Raw genomic sequence first — 17,414 nt, 5'->3', positions numbered from 1 at the left:
ATGGACCTCGGCGCAAAACCGGGATGTTCCTTACTAAGACAAGCCTCACAAACGCTCACTGCATTAGCTTGAACATTTCATTCAAATTTTAGATTAAGTTATAGGACGAATAATCATATTTACCAAAGTTTCAATGGTTGGTAACATGCTTGAAGAAACTTTTCTTCTCTGCACCAATTCCCAATAAGTGAAAATATCGCCTCTAACATCCTTATCATCCGATTGCCCATTGACGAACTCCTACAAGTTTAAAGGGAAAATACATACGAAAAAAATAAAAACAGGTTCTTTTTATTGAAGAATATCTCTGCTATATTATATTCATAATAATTTACTTTCGATTTATTTTTATTGACAACCAACAAAGGCTAAAAACATTTGTACACAGCAGCTTATGCGTTCATACAACGGTGATAACAATTTCTACTTAATTTTCATTACGACTTCCGTTTTGGGATTCCATTCCACATAGTCAATTGGAATGTTTACTTTCTGCTCTCAACTCACTCGTAAACAATGAAAAAAGGTGCATATTCTCAGAAAATATCTATTTTCATCCATTTCAAAATTAACTTTTACAGATTTTTCAAAATATCTTACGAACAAGAAAGCCATATACAAACAGAACAAATCCGAACGTTCCTTTTATTCGTGTTATGTTTTCAATTGTTCTTAACCTACTAAATATAAAAAGCGTCAAAAGTTTCCTTAGGAATGGGGAAAAACCCTAAATTTTTAAAAATAAAACAACTAACAAGTGCTGACAGTTTTTATAGTGCGATACTGATAGCTTGCAAGAAAAATGTTTTGCGCGTACATAAAAAGCTGATTGAGCGTCATAACATCCCAGAAGAAAAAATGCGTAACGAATAATATCCTCACTTTTCTATATTGCAAAACAAAATGCTTCGCAAAAACGAACACGATCCTTCGGATGCTCCTAGACTTTCACAAACGCGAAAAACGCTTGGATGAAAAGCATGGAAGCAGTCCTGGGTACCAGTGATGTATCTAAAAACAGCATTTTGAAATCTATTGAAAATTCACTTTCAGTTTATTCATTTAATTTCCTGATCTGTTTCGTTTCGTTTCAACTCACTGGAATGAAAATATGTTTGTTCCCTCTCCATGCATGAAGCACTCTTTGCATCTGATATATTATTTGTTACATTTACAACAATGTCACTGTTATCTTTAAAGGCACAAAAAAAAGAACTGCGCACTTACGTTCAATTTGAACGTAATTCATACCTACAACATCAATGTACACTCGCAATCTACGGTAAGAGCTTTACATATTATTTTGGTTTAAAATAGAACGAAGTTTCCAGCGTTATGACTCTTACAAAAACCTTCGTTTTATATTTCATTATGTTCAAGTATTTTATTTCAAATGGATTTACTTCGCAGAAATAATTTCTATCTTAAAATATGAATCTTTTAGTTGAAATTTTCAATTTAAATAAAGTAGCAAACTTTTGGGCTTAGTATTCAATAGGATTTGGATCACGAGGTTTCCGTGAATATTTGAGACCGAGCTTATCGCTGATCTCGTCAATAACATTCAGAGCATAATCGAGTTGTTCTTTTGTGTGGGCAGCAGACAAACAGAATCGTATTCGTCCTTCCATGATAGGCGTTGCGGGGAAACCAACTCCAACAACGGCGATCTTGCGGGTCGTCAATGTTCGAACAACAGCGCTGTTGGCAAAGTCAATGAGATCAAAGTTATCAGATTAGATTTGAATCACTTACCCAATTTTCGAGAATAAATACACAAGTAAAGGTATAACAGGCGAATCTTCATGACCATATGTGATCACGCCGATTTGTGCTAATCGTCGTCGGAAGTAGCGTGTATTTCGCGCTAATTGTTCGATGCGTCTTCGACCTTCGTTGGTGCCATCTAATCCTAAAATAATGCTCATGGAAGTGAAGATTTGTTGCGCTACAGGTGGTGACATTGAGCTAGCGTACCAGTGAGCGTGACTGTTTGTACGCAAAAAATTGATGAGCCTCTGAAAGAAGAAGGGCCATTTTATTCAAAGTTGAAAAATTATTGACATTGGCACTTTTAAAATATTCAAATCTAGCTATTACCTTCGACCCAGCGATATAACCGCCGGCGCTTCCGAAACTCTTAGTGAAAGTTCCCATCAGTATGTCCACGTCACTCGGATCCAACCCATAATAGTCGACAATTCCTCTTCCGTGCGGTCCTGTTGCTCCGATGCTATGAGCTTCGTCCAAATAAATATACGCCTTATATTTTTTCTTCAGTGCAACAATTTCCGGTAGTTTAACAATCGAACCCTCCATACTATAAACTCCCTCAACACAGATTATCATTTTTTTCCAAGGCGCCCCTGTCTTTGGTTGTCCATATACCAGCGCATCACGAAGCACCCTTTCTAAATCTTTCATATTATTGTGCTTAAAAACTTTGATCGTGGCCCCAGACAATCGAAGTCCCAAAATGATAGAGGCATGATTCTTTTCATCACTTAATACCAAACAGCCAGGGGACATGAGAGTCGGCAGATTGAGTGCGTTAGTAGCAAAGCCCATTCCAAAGACAATGGCATCCTCGGTACCAAGGAATTTCGCAGTGAGTGCTTCAAGGTCTTGATGTAAAAATGAAGTTCCCAATTCTTGTCGAGAACTGCAGTATGCCAAACCTCTTTTTTCAATCATTTTCGCAGAATCATCCGCACATGGACCGTCAGCAGCAGCAAAACCGAGATAGTTATATGAACCTAGATTCAAGCAACGTGTTTGCGTTCCAGTAAATTCAAAGGTCCATCCATAGTCGGGCGTAATGCGGTCTTTCAATGTTAATTCAGCTCCGGGAACACTACATATTGGACGATTCCAACAGTCACGAACGCGCCGATATATGTAAAGCATATAGAAACGTTCAAAACTATTGTAGAGTGGTACGTAGCCCTGAAATTATTTAGAAAAACGTCTAGGATCACATGTCTGAATTCAAACACTTAAATCAATTAAAACTAAAAAGCATGTGTACATAATTTGCTTCCAATGCTTTTATTTCATATGCCAGTAAATTATTGGATTCATGAAAATAATAATACTGTGGTGGTCTGAGCAGCTAAGAAGCACCTTAGCGTCTCAAGTCCCAACCTCAAATTCAGAAGATTTACCTGGGGGTTTAAGAAGGAAAAAAATATTTCCCAATAGAAATTTGTGGGCCTTAGACTGCTTTCACGACTACAATCTTGCCTATCGAAGACTGCTTATGACTAGTTTCTGGAAGATGCGCATACTCCTTGACAACAGTATTGAAGGCGTGAATTCCGACGACATAAACTGGATATTCATGGAATAAGCGAAGAGGCCAGTAGAAGATTTAAGAATTGTCCTCTGAATGTGCGTAACAAAAAGGGTGCCCACATCAGCCTCGAGAGGGATGCACAATCGCTGAACAACCCACCAGAGAATTTTGAAGAATATGGATCAACACTAGGTCACCATCAAAAGTACTTTTATCTCTATCACGGGTGAAATTTTGAACCGCACCCCAGGATAACTTGACAATACCTGGTTGACTACGAATCGCTGAAACAGACCAGTGAATACAAGGATCATAGACGAGAGTGAGCATCACGGGTTGAAGCTCCATTACCGTGAAAAAGTAGGAGAAACATAGCAAATGCCGCGAGAAAAAGAATTTCATTATTGCGCTGTGTAAGAAAACGGAAACTGCTGCAAATAATAACGATTCCTCTACCGTATAACGCATCCGGAAAAAGCTGGAAAAAAGACGATAACGGTAAGTTTCTCATCCATATGATGAGTACCTAAAGAGGCGGAAGGAACATTTCACCACGATTCTTAACCGTATAACATCCAGTGAAGTTTCAACTCCTGTAGATGGTAGGGCAAGCGGACCATTCTTGTAAACAGAGGCAAAATTACTTTTGTCATCAAGCAGGGTGAATCCGCGGGTTTTGACGGTATCTCTGCGGAAGCGTCCTTTCATGAACTCTGCGGAATTGTCAATTTGACTCATTCATAAATTCTGGTAAAGCGAGGTCTTTCCCAGTGAGCAAAAGAAGGGCCCGATCGTTAAGATTCCGAAGAAGGCGAACATCTCCCATGTGGTAATTGGAAGGACATTTGCGTGGAAAGCAATAAAGAACATCTCGAAAACTTGATTGACAGAGAGCAAGCTGATTTCCGAATTCGATCCTCCTGTACCGGAGTTTAGAATACCCCTCCACCTGTTTTCATCGATGTCGACAGTGTGAACAGGGAATGTATCTGGAATGATCTATGCAGGAAGGGGCGAAACTAATAGCTATAATCAGGGCAAGATATGACGACACAAAGAGTCACGGAATTTTTAATCCAAAGCGGAGTTCGCCAGGATTGATTTTCACCACCGATGGTTGATATCATTTTATACTGGCGGTCGCCCCGTCTACGCTCATGACATCTGTTTGTCCAATGGAAAATTCGCAAACACCTTAACTATGCTGATATCAGCTTTATACAATTGCATCATAAATTCTGGGGACAAGATATTAGTTTAGCAATTGAACTGCCCAGATCTCGCGTTAGGAAGCAGCTATAATCATACGAATATCAATTGTTAGGTGAATGGAATCCTTACACAGTCATAAATATTTTCTTGAGTCTAAAGTATTTATTTTCACAAGTTGACATCTTGCTATATTAACAGATAAATGCACGACACGTTATTTGCAAAAAATAAATAACGCTCAACCTCCCTAGACGATTCGTAGTCGCCCGCTATCACTCACTGCCTAAGTACTCGTTAGCAATGCCTGCCTCCCTACATCCCTCTGCTGGCAATAGCTATTGACGCGTCAAGGTTTGTCTTTCCGATCGCCCACTTCCCACCTTCTTAATCCTTTTATCGATTCATCACTCATTTCTTTGTCATCTTACAACAGCGGTATTATAACATAAAAGGAATTTTTTAGTTCAACATTTAACGACAGACATTTATATCTTTTTCTATGGCGCCACATTCCTATGTGGTCCTCTGAAGTCTTTGTCTCCATTCTTCTCGGTTGAGAGACCGTATCCTTCAATATCCGAAACTGACCAGCGTGTACTAAGTTCTTTAATCTATTATAGATTATAGATTTGCCAGATGATCGTTTACCTTCCAAATTTGAGATCGCGCCTGGAGATATTCTTCTTCTTTTTCTTCAGCCTTTGTCCCGTTCACAAGCGGGGTCGGCTCGTCGTGATCGGCTTCGCCATTTGGCTCTATCGAATGCCTGATCTGGGTGCAATCTCGAGGCTTTCAAATCCCCATCCAGCGTATCAAGCCACCGTTGTTTAGGTCTGCCTTTTGGTCGTTTACCATCGACATCGATGTTCAGACCAATCTTTGCAAGTGAATTCTCGTTTGCACGAATTGCGTGACCTGGAGATATTCTGCCGCCCATAAACTCTACTTGGCCTGCCCATTGCAACTTTCGCTAATTCGCTATCCGTCGTTCACCCCACTCGACCGAAAATTCTTCCGACGACTCGATATTTGAAAGCGTTTTGCTCTCCGGCCTGACTCAGCGCAGGGGTCTTGGTGCCGTAATATAAGACCAACCGAATCAAAGTTTGATTTATTGTCAACTTTGGTTTCCTATGAACACATCTTTTTTAGAATTGGCAATACGAGGTATTAATTTCTTCTACTTCGTTATTATCTTTTGTGAAAGTTGTGCCTAAACCGTTGACTTCTTCGAAGTTCTAATCGTTTAGTATCGCGATTTATCTGATTGACATCTTTCTTTTAGTCCTTCGTGCTCTCCTTTGACCATTCCAGAATATTTATATCTTCGTTTGGAAACTGATAAATCCTAGATTTACATACACTTGAGAGCAACTTACTCCCACTTTTTTTGGTCCATGGAACACTCTTTTAGGCTTAGCACCCAAGTACTCAAGAAAGACAAAGACGACTGACGATTCCCTCCAGGGCAGAGGCAACTCATCAGAAGCTGTCAAACCTCTGACAGGTGGTAGTGCTCCTTTATATATTTTCGCAACTATTTCTGGAACTTCTGATAGCTTCCTCCACGATTCATCTCTCATTCACAAAGATCAATCGCTGCAATTGGTTGTTTTTGAATCTTTTTAGTAACTCATTGCTTGCGAAAATCCGATCCGGTTGTTTGCACTCAGTTCATGCGCCACCCACTTATTGAGCTTCTTGACCAATCCAGCAGAATGCAAATGGTTTAAGACAATTACATGATTAATATTTAGCTCCTGAGCTGTCACGAATAGTCGCATGTGCATTTTCAAAGATTTTTCCCATTAGTTCATCGACTTTTTCCGCAATTGGCACTCCAGAGCGAGGCGCAAACAAAACCGCTTGAACCATTATTGTGCTATACATGCTGTCCCAAATTTTTTCACGTTTCTAGGACGCATTCTTGCCTTCCAGAAACTAAAACTCCAAAATATTACGAATTTGCTCGCTCGAAACATTCATTTTCAAAATTGCGCAACTTCTAAACGGTTGATACGCATTTTCTTCACGAAAAATATTCTATAGACTGTTATCTTTCTAATGAGCGCCTATTTGAAAAAATTGGTACAGTGTCACTACAGTTCAATCCGCAGCTCCAAGTGCTCGGACCTTTGTTAGGCCCATTGTATTATCCCCGGAGATCGCCTATTCACCGGTCTCTCGCCTATGGCATTCGCAGGTTCGCATTCGCGAATCTGAGAACAGATGAGAGACAGCGAATTTGCAGATTCTTCGTTGAAGAAAACCTTACCAAAGTATCTTCGTCTGCAGTCTTCCTCCTCCTCACATTGGCTGCATATAGCCGAGACCACACTTTTCCATGTGGTAGTTTAAGGACCAGTGTCCCGTTAAAAACCCTACTACGGTTTTCATGTCCCACTTCTTAAGGAACAATAAAAATGCCACTCTAGTGGCCCCGGGTTCCTTCACAAAGATTTCCGCCTGCTGCCAGAAGTTCAAATTTCTCCATTCGGCTACGTGAATCCTTGTATTTCCCCCTCCAGAGTGGACTTGACAGTGAATGGCCGGATGCCAAAAGCTGGTTCTGCCGTCATCATTGTGGATCCAGAAACTTGTCGAGCCACATCAGGAATGTTTCGTTCAGTCAGCCAAGTTTCAGCAGCACCTGATGCCAACTCCACACCAACTGGCTTGATATATCGTTGCTGTTTAGTATTGATAATGGTGCCCGACTGCAGGAACAAATTCGAATGGTGCAACCTCTCCATTTTTCTCGCAAACATTTTTCTGTTGCCATTGAAATGGCATATATATCCGCCTGAAATATTTTTATCATTTTTCCCAGAAGTGTAGCCAGTTCCATAATCGAATTTCTGGAGAACACCCCTGCGCCCGATTCGTCTTTCATGACTGACCCGTCGGAGAAGATTATTAAGTATATAATCCCAAGAGACTCGTGGCCATTTATAGACCATTATTCTTTTCTAACCCCAACAGTATAGAGCCGATATGCGTCGTTAACTGTTCTGCATTCCACTTCCAAATGAATGAGGTTAACTTGGAGTCGAAATGTAGTTCTAAATGTAAATACATATCATAATCGTTGGTGCAACAATCCAATTGGATCTTGCGTGTTAGAGCACTTCATTATAGTACCCTATAGGAGGCAATGTGGTCAGCATTGCGTTCGCTCGAGGTTTTTATCCTGATTTGACTCAGGTACTCATTCACAGCTGACTCGACTGGTATCCGATGTCAAATCACAATACAAATTTCACTGCCCCCAGTGAAAACTTGATAAGGTCAATGGTCCCAATTGTTTTCCTAGCTAGAGCTGGACAATCGCAAAGGAAATATCATAAGGTTTCTCCTTCCTCTCCGCAATTTTGACAATATGAATTGTAGATAATACCGAACCTGCCAGTAGGGTGCAATTTAGGCCAGTGCACCATGCAAACCGCCGTAATCCTGTATACATTTGCACGTGTCTGGAATTGTCAAGAGCAGAATCCCGCCTATATTCCTATGACCGCAAACCTAGGATGGTGGCCAGCCCCAAGCCCTAGAGGATGAGGCATTAATGACTACTTGACTGTCGATCGCTTGGGTCTGGGATCATGCGACAGCCAATGACGGGCCACCAATGCCGCCAGTCCTTCCGCTTGGAATACACAGATGTATCTTCCAAGACCATACGATTCAGCTAGACCAGGTGTATCCGAGAATACTGTCGCACTGACTCCATAGACCATTGATTCAAAACTAGAGATGCCCAAGTTCTTTCATGTATGTGCCTATGTGGGAAGCATGTAAAACTTAATATCATATCTCTACTCTAGGCGAAGTCAACGAGGCATGGTCCATTGTCATTAAAAGCTGTATCGTCCAGTTGTTTCTCGGTACAAGCTCTTATTTCCAATTTGGGTATTTAAATACCCAAACAATATTTTAACTTTTTTGCGAAGTAGAGAATCATACAAAGTTTCAAGACGGCTATAGAAATCTTTAGTTACATCATCGTTTTCTTCAGTAGTAGATATGCACGTTTAGTAGCCATAATTTGAAAACCTTCGTCGGTGGTTTATAGTCCATAGTAAATAGCTTGGTGATTTTTTTGACAATAAATGCCTCCAAACTCTCTCTTTAGAGTAGATTTCCCACTTTTATAGATTAATTATTAATATAAGTTTACCATGTTTAAAGCTTTCATTGCAAAACTATGAAAAATAATGGATGTTGTGGATAATGAAACAAAAATAAATTGAATGCATTTCACACCACACAAAAGTTAACAAACTATTATGATCGTCAACGTAATGGATTTATAGATAGAAATATATTTCATAGACATGTCACTATGATTTATTCATGAGTTGTCAGCAACTAAACAAAAATAGAAATGGTTTATTAACTTAATTGGATGTCACAAAGCATCTGATAATTGAATATTGAAGTTTCATAGTGCGCCGAAATAGCTGGCAGTGATTCGACTTGTTAAGCGCTTATGTATGTATGTCTTATGTTAGAGTTAATTATGTTTCTGTTGTGATTCCAGTTAGTTTGTCAGCCTCTTAAAATTCCAGACCAAGTGGAAATCACAAAATCCTTAATACTTCGCATCGAGCTTTAAAGTATATTCTTCAACGCTTGGCCATTAATCTCTATATCTATATCTATCTATATCTATATCCATAGATCTATAGCGGATCAAGGGGATTAACCACAAACGGCATTAAAATAATAATAACCATAAAGGCAAAAGCAATAAAAGAGAAAAAAAATTGAAAGGCCACATTTTGCGGAAACCATCAAACACTAAATCAAAATTCAAGGAGAAATGGACACTCCATTTGGGAAAACAAATCGATTTGTACTTAGAAATGAAATCTTTGTCAAAAAGATGTGCTAGCATCCTTAAGATAGACAGATATTTACTTTTATGTTATATCTTTTTATTTCAATTGTGTCGGTGAAAAAATTTGTGATCAGCGTAGCCAATCATTATGCCCACCTCTGTATACGATTGGAATCTAAAGTTCTCATCGGCCCAGTCCGTCATTTGATCTTATAAATACAAATACTTTGAGATAATCTCCTACTATAGATACCACCCCCCTTTTATGCAGCCACTTGCTTTTGATACAAAACATTTCTTTTTTAGCCGATTTCACACTGAACCCTTCAACAAAATTGATCATTTTCGACTCTAAAGCAACTTTCACAATTGTAAATTAAAAACATTTAATTGATTTCCAAATGTTAGACCGTGACTATCTGGAGTAATATCTACCCTTTTTAGTATATGGCCAGAATAAATCCTCACAAGACTTCCGAAAATGGTTCTCATGTTAAATAATAACACTTGTGCATCCTTGACATACCCGATTCCTTCCCGCATGAGGTTTCCAAAAAAAAAAGCTTTGAAGAAATCCTTCATCTGAATAGCTATTAAATTATGGACATAAAATGAAAATCATCTGCAGGAATGAAGCCAGAGAACCTTCAAAATCCTCTTTCGATTTTTACCACAGAAAATATGTGTGTCTAAAATCATACATTCATTCACTCGAAAAATACAATACATTAAGCTTGACTTCAGTTTTTCAACTTACCTCACGATTCTCTTCCTTTGTTACCTTTGGTTTGAATAACAATTGATTGATATAACCTAATACCATAAGTAAATAAAATCCCAAGTATGTTAGGCAGGCACTGATAAGCGAGACTTCTTCGAAAGATTCCTTATCTCCCGATGAAGTATTGTGTTTACTGAAATTGAGACCATTTTGTTGTGACGACGATGTCGTTTTCTGTAAAAGAAATAAAGAAATGTTAGTCATACACCGGATATTGTTTTTGCATATTATTATATTAAAATTATCAATCACTGATTATTGGCAGAAAATATTTGAGAGAAAGAAAAGATACCCTTTTCTAGCAATGAAAAGCAATCTTATAAAACTGCTGAGTAGACACTTAATAAAAACTTTTATGTAAGCCGAATAGGAAAAAATACCATTGCTACTGGGAACCTGTAAATCTATGAAAATTGCGCCCTTGTGCCAGCTTGTTGGTGCTCCAACCACTAAGCCATCAAGAAATTATTCCCAAAATACTTCAAATGATTTATCATAAGCCGATAAGCCTTTTCCGGTGTTTTTCAGTAGGCGACGCTGCATGTTTAACCCGGGACTTTAGCGTAACTTTAACGGACAGGGTTAGCGTAAACCAAACAAATTTTAAAAATATCGCCCCTTTTTAAAAAAGTTGATGGTTGGCGGCTCGTTCTGGTGGTGGGGGCCGGTGGGAATCTTTGACAAAACATACCTGATAAAATTAACGCATTTTTGAGAAAATTTCCTATTGATTCAAAAAGTTGCTGAATTACAGCCAAATATACCTTGCGGAATAAGGCTAATTCAAGAAGACAGAATACAGGAGATTCAACTTTCAGCGCATTGTTCGACCTACTTCTTCTTTTTCTTCAGTATTTGTCCCGTTCTCTCGTTCGCTCGGGGTCGACTCGCCATGATCAGTTGTGCCATTTTGTTCTATCAAAGGCCTTGGGTTTGATTCCCTAGATGGAGATTTAAAATCCTCGGGATTGCATCCAGGCAGGCAGAACCAAATGGCGAAACCAATCACGACGAGCCGACCCCGTTTGTGAACGGGACAAAAGCCAAAGAAAAAGAAAAGAAGAAGAAAAGCCTAATCTGGATGTAGTCGTGAGGCTTCTAAATCCTTACCCAGCGTATCACGTCCTGCTTCGGCCGGTCTTTTGGTCGATTTCCATCGACTTCGATGTTCAGACCAATCTTGACAAGTGAGTTCTCATTAGCGCGAATTCGAAGATCGAAGATGCCTTTCTCGCAATTTTTCCACGATCGGTACAACCCCGCAACGGTCACAGATATCCTCATTTAGGATGTGATTAAGGCGTGTTACTCCACTAAACCCACGCAACAGCGAGACGAAGTTCATTTTCGTTTATAGTCGGCTAACACTTAGAACCATACAGGGCGACAGACATTGCGGAAGACATTGCGGTAAATTTTAGCCTTGATTCGTCGATCACGCCGCCCAGACGTCAAGAACCCTTGCCCATTTCTCAACATGACCGGAACCCACCTTGCCGCATCAACTGAGGTGAATCTCCGAGGCTTAGGACTCAACACGATCACTTCATTTTCAAGGGCAACTATACTTTATCTCTTTTCCTGATTTCGGCACTTCCTCAAACCCTCTCCTTTACCTGGACCTGGGAACAGCATGCTATGTAAATAACATGGCGGAGTTTTGTGTATGTTCAATTGCCGACGATAAACTCGCGAGAAAAATTCCGCGCATAAGGTCAGATGATAGTGCCGTGTATGGAATGCAATACATTGATTTGCGCCCACGTGATTGTGAGCACATGGCTGCGAGCATTTGGCACTACACAGCTGTTTATAGCTTGTCATATGGGGTGGAAGAACACACACAAGAGAACCATCCAAGCGCCATCGACACACCCACATGAATCACGGGCCAGTTAGCTAACTCGTCCCTAAACCAAAGATACACAATCATATTCGTGCTCCTTTGACACTGAATTTGCTCTTCCTATATACAGTCTTCTTGGACTAATCTATGGCCGTACTGACTATTAGACTTTTATTGTCCGTACACTGAAGGTTAAGAATTGTCAATGATAAAATGGATGAACTCATTTGGTTCCGCTGTCAATTAACGCCAAAATCAACCAAAAACGTCGGAGAAAACCCACCTACGATATTATGTTTCACCGACAAGAATGAAAGAGTGTTCTGCATCGCATTGTTACTGGCAATGAGAATTAAATTTAATTTGAGAATCCCAAACGCCAAAAAACATCGGGTTCCTCCAGGACAATCATCAACACCGACTGCATGGGCAAACCGCTTTGGGAAGAAGACCATGCGCTATGTTTGATAGGACTAGGCCGATATAGTATATTATGAGCTCTAACTGCTAAAATCTACCAGCAAGAAATCTTTTTCTTTAGTGTTTTCCCGTTCAGTTACGGTGTCGGTTCGTCTAGATCGAGTTCGCTACTTTTCTCAATTATTAATTTGGTCCAGGTGGAGTCGTGAGACTTTCAAATGACCATCTCATGTATCAAACCATCATTCTTTCAACCGGCCTTTGAATCGTTTCCCATCAACTTGAGTGTTCAAGCCCATTGTAGCCCGTAATTTCTCGTCAGGAATTATATGAGCATACCATCGAAGATGTCTCTTTCACAATGTCTCCACGAAGAGAGATATTTAAATACAGCAGGTTGCTACCACTGATAGTGCCTGTTTAATTGAGGTTCAGCTCACGCTAATTTGATCGACGTCGAGAATGCGATTATCAAATATGCACTCAAAAATCTTGGGGTGATGGGATAACAACCGAATCTGACGATAATTGAAACATTCCGTCGGACCGATTTCTATCGCCATACTAGGACTATTATATTTTCTTTCCAACCCTCGTCGAAAACTCACTGAGCAGAAATGGCGGCTCTCAACTCTTTAGCCCAACCACAATGTCGTCTGTTTATAGTGCTTTACCCGGTTTAATTCATTTCATTGCCTCTACATTGCGAGCTTTTTTTCAGAACTGTTCAGTATTGGTTTTATAAGCAGGAGAGACGTATAACACTGTGACCAGCTGAAAGAATTTTTAATTTTCTGTTTTCCCAAAATGGGACCAAGCATTAACATATTGAACTATTCCTTTGCTAAACTTCTTGTAATTAAACTCCTCTTGGCCAAACGTTGTGGATTAACCTAGACATTTCGTATTGAACATATGCTGACAGTTAAAGCCATTTCATTAACTTTTTAATATATTTTAAATCGTCTTACAAGTCCAATGCCAGTCAATTGTCTAGAAAAGTAAGTAGAATCCGAAATACTAAAATTGTCGTAACAGACTTATTAAAATTCCCTCTTTCATGGAAAGTATAAAAATAATACGCCAGTTTTCACACACTCATTAAAGTCTGGAAATTCCCAATAATCGAAAGATAATATATTTTAACAAAATAGAAAAAACAACTTTGCAACACAGCAACGGCTACACGAAAACTCAAAGCTATTTCAGACATGATTTGTGATCTTTCTTATGTAGACGGAATATTTCTAGCTGGCATGCTAATTTCATGATAGCCTTAATCATGACTAACTTCTTATCACCTGACTAAATACGTCACTTGCGGTACTCATAAAAATAATCGCCATCGATCATATCAGTAGACGCTGCTTGATAAAGTCAACAATATGTGACAGTTGCACTTGCAACAATTGAAAAAAACTCAATGATTCACAACACATTGGAAACAGTGACATTACTAAGCACCATTTCCTCTTTGCTTATCAATGAGACTTTTCCCTTCCGAATTTAAATGACACACTTTAAAAAATATGGATAAAAAATCCATGAAAAATGGCTCTTGAACCAATGCACAAGTATGGTAATCGCCAATTAAAAGATTAGTATTTATGGCTGGGTATATCATTATTACCTAACATACTATTGCACTGAGTAATAATTATTCCAAGATTATTTTAGATACGATAAAATCTACAACGTGCTAGAGCAAAGTCTAAACCACTGAACGCTTCAAAACAATTTTCCTTTAAAATATTTTGATTTAATCTGCAGATTAATGAGTTTGGCTAATTCTTTTTGTATTTTTTTTTTTCGGCGTTTCGCCTAATCATCATTGTCGAGGAATATTCTGAAGATAATCCTGAGAGCACAATCACAATGCTTAGAGATCAGATAAAATGACCAAAACTGTATATGCAGTAGGAGCTGAATATTTTTTTATTTTATTTCTTCTTGTGCCATATTTAATGACATTAAGGACCTAATTGCAAATGCAACGGTAAGTAGTAAGGGTTACGAACAAGTTGCATTCTGATTTGGAATCATGTTGTAAGATGAAAGTTCCACGCCATCACTATACAAAAAAAACAAAGACGGTAACCATAAAAAGCAAGCAATAATATAAAAATCGTTAGTAAGGACAATGAAAATAGAGCTGACAAAAAAAGGACAAAAAGACAACAAAATTTTGTTTAAGGATTGAGGGATTCCTAAGTCCACCATCCACTTAATGGCGGACCGGACCAGTTAGAAAGAAACATGCTTTCGCCGTTGTGGCCCACGGAACCTTCGTCCTTGGGCAAGCACCCAAGATGCAATACTCATCAGACGCTGCCTCACCTCTGGCCTGGGAGCAGCGTGACCGAAGTGGTTCCAAGGTGGTATTTGCTCCCTTTTACTAATTGAAAAACATGTGTATGATTTATAACGAACACAAATCCGCCCTGCAAAATTTTTTAGGCCTAAGCCGGGCAAGGCTAAAATAAAATTTTATGGTCCGCCATTAAGTGGATGGCGGACTTAGGAATCCCTCAATTCTTAAACAAAATTTTATTTTAGCCTTGGGACTTGTGTTCGCTATAGTTCATACACATGACGTGTTTTTGAATTAATAAAAGGGAGCAAATACCACCTTGTAACCGCTTCGGTCACGCTGCTCCTAGGGCAGAGGTGAGGCAGCATCTGATGAGTTGCATCTGCCCTGGGCGAAACCGCAAGTCTTAAAAAGACAACGCTTTTAATTCTACCAGCCAGGAAATTTATAACATTTTTGTTTTTGTGATCTTATGTTATTTTCTTGAAGTTTACTGGCTTTAACAAGAATTAATCTAGTCTACCCATTCGAAAATTCTTGCATTCCAAAAAAATCATCCTGCACGCCTTTAATTTGCTATACTCAATGTCATAAGGACGGGTTCATTGAAGATCGAGACAAAACACTTCAAAATTGATCAAAAGCGCTGCAGTAAGGATTGGAGCCCGATGCTATCGGTGTTCTCAAAACACCAGGAGTGATACCAATCAGGTATAGAACTCTCTAAACTATAATTCCAAAACGGAACTCAGCGCGAATTGCAAGTACAGTTCAATTCTCAGATCGAGAGACTTCAGCGCTTTATGTAAATTTTGTGGGACTAATCTCGCCGCTAAAGTCACAACTAGGATTCTTGGATCTTTTCCAGTCTACAGATTTTTTCTTCCAACGGCACGGCGATATTGGACACACGCTCTTATTTCCTTGAGAAGCAGAATAGGCAGTAGTTTAATCCGATCATTCTCCAATATTCTGTGCGAAGTATACTTATAATGAGGATGATAGTATGCCACCAAGTTATACTTGAAAACTAGGTTTTGAAGGAGAATTTTACAGACAAAGCTACGACGACTAATGTACTCGATACTGATCAGCATCCGATACGCATATTTTATCTGCTCGACAATTAAAGTTTTTGATTGAGGAGTCATGAAGAATGTGCAATTTGTAGTTATATATTGGTAGCCTCCGTGGATGGATTTCTCTACCAATTGAAGTTATATTAGCCATGAAATCTTCCAAATCCGAAAGAGGCAATTCATTCTAAACCGTAACGATAATATTAGCATTATTTCTCATAGAAAAATACACGAAGAGAATGCACTTCATTTCCTGCCTGATAACGTGAGATAGCAGTTTTCCCCAGTTTTTCAGTAATATGTTGGTGTTTGCCTACCCTTACCCATCTGTCGACAGACTATGTTTCCGTGTTCCACTGTTCGAGTATCATACCGAAAGTGTATAAAAGACTAGAAATAACAAAGGTACTAATTGCCACGAGTTTGTTTCTCCCGAACAACTCAGTTTTCAGGACAAGATCCAAATGGCTCCACCAACTAGACAATTATTTAATTACTAAAGGAAAACAAGTGCAGCAAGCAGATGGGTTTCCAGATATGGCACTATAATCATTAGCAAATACTTGGGAATGCACCCTGATTTACCACCTACAGCCCTACTATTAAATCCTCTTCTCTTCTCATCTCCACGCTGGTAAAACCTGGACAATATAAATTAGCAGACGAGAGAGGTTTAACGCGAGTTCTCTGCACGATAAAACAGAGATAAACTCACTGATGCTGTAGGTTCTAGGCCATATAACAATCTTAGAACTTGGAACGTTCACTCCCTCTTCAAAACTGGCGCTATTAGAGCACTAGTCGAACAGATCGAAAAGTACAAGATAGACGCCTTGACGACCCAGGAAACAACAGTGAGGTATGTGGCTTTCAAACGCACATTACTTCTAAAAGTGTGAAACGTATGAATGCAGCACACTTCAGAACAATCAATGCAAGAATTAGTACACTTCGAAAAAAGATAAATTTTTTAACTTTTGGCTGATAAGCATATGTGCTCTAACGGAAGACGAGGATTCATTGAAAAATGAGCTGTGTCTAACAATCTTTGGCATACGTTCATACTACGAAGTAAATTGCGACAACGGGCACTATTTCAGCTAGTAAATAATGGGAGCAGCAGGCTCGCTCCAGTTATCAGACCCAATATTAAAAAGCTTCAAAACGAAAGAATGGGATTGAAATAATCGACACTGAAAAGCCGATTGCATTGATGTGAAGGGGATGCGAGCCTCAGTGCAAAAGGAAGTAATAGTTCGAGGAAATGTACCAGTAGGTCATCGATAAGAAAAATTTGCATTACACAAAGGGCCAAATTAGATAAAGATGTAAAATTAACAATATCTTTAAAAGACATAATTTAAGATCCATGATGAGTATGATCCCAGCACTATATTTTGCGGGGACGCAGAAGCGATCCAAGGTCGTACAGGTAATTGCCCCAGCACCTATACTTGAAGAAGACAAGGATACGCTTTAAACGCTGAGACACACAAAGCGCCACGAGTGAATGGAAGAGCTTTGGAACTACTGAAAGTAAGGAGTATGGGAATAGAGACAAGAATTCTTGAGCTCATAAACTCTGATTTAACGAAACAATCACAAGATTCGCGAAAAAGTGTCATTTGCC

At 39.2% G+C, this 17,414-nt stretch overlaps 1 protein-coding gene across 1 annotated transcript in view; it reads right to left on the bottom strand.

Moving 5' to 3' along the window:
• Positions 1–531: 531 nt before the first annotated feature.
• LOC119660940 (serine palmitoyltransferase 2) overlaps positions 532–17,414 on the bottom strand; it is a 35,665-nt gene continuing 18,782 nt past the window's right edge. Inside the window, exons 2-5 of the mRNA XM_038069943.1 lie at positions 10,105–10,302; positions 2,101–2,946; positions 1,756–2,018; positions 532–1,701 (exon numbers count right to left, since the gene is read on the bottom strand). Coding sequence (XP_037925871.1) covers positions 1,485–1,701; positions 1,756–2,018; positions 2,101–2,946; positions 10,105–10,302 — 1,524 coding nt within the window. The 3' untranslated portion in view covers positions 532–1,484. The remainder of the gene's footprint in view (positions 1,702–1,755; positions 2,019–2,100; positions 2,947–10,104; positions 10,303–17,414) is intronic.

This window comes from Hermetia illucens, chromosome 1, assembly GCF_905115235.1.
Source record: "Hermetia illucens chromosome 1, iHerIll2.2.curated.20191125, whole genome shotgun sequence".
Classification (NCBI taxonomy): Eukaryota; Metazoa; Arthropoda; class Insecta; order Diptera; family Stratiomyidae; genus Hermetia; species Hermetia illucens.
The sequence above is the reverse complement of the archived record's forward strand: the minus strand, read 5'-3'. Positions and strand labels throughout refer to the sequence as shown.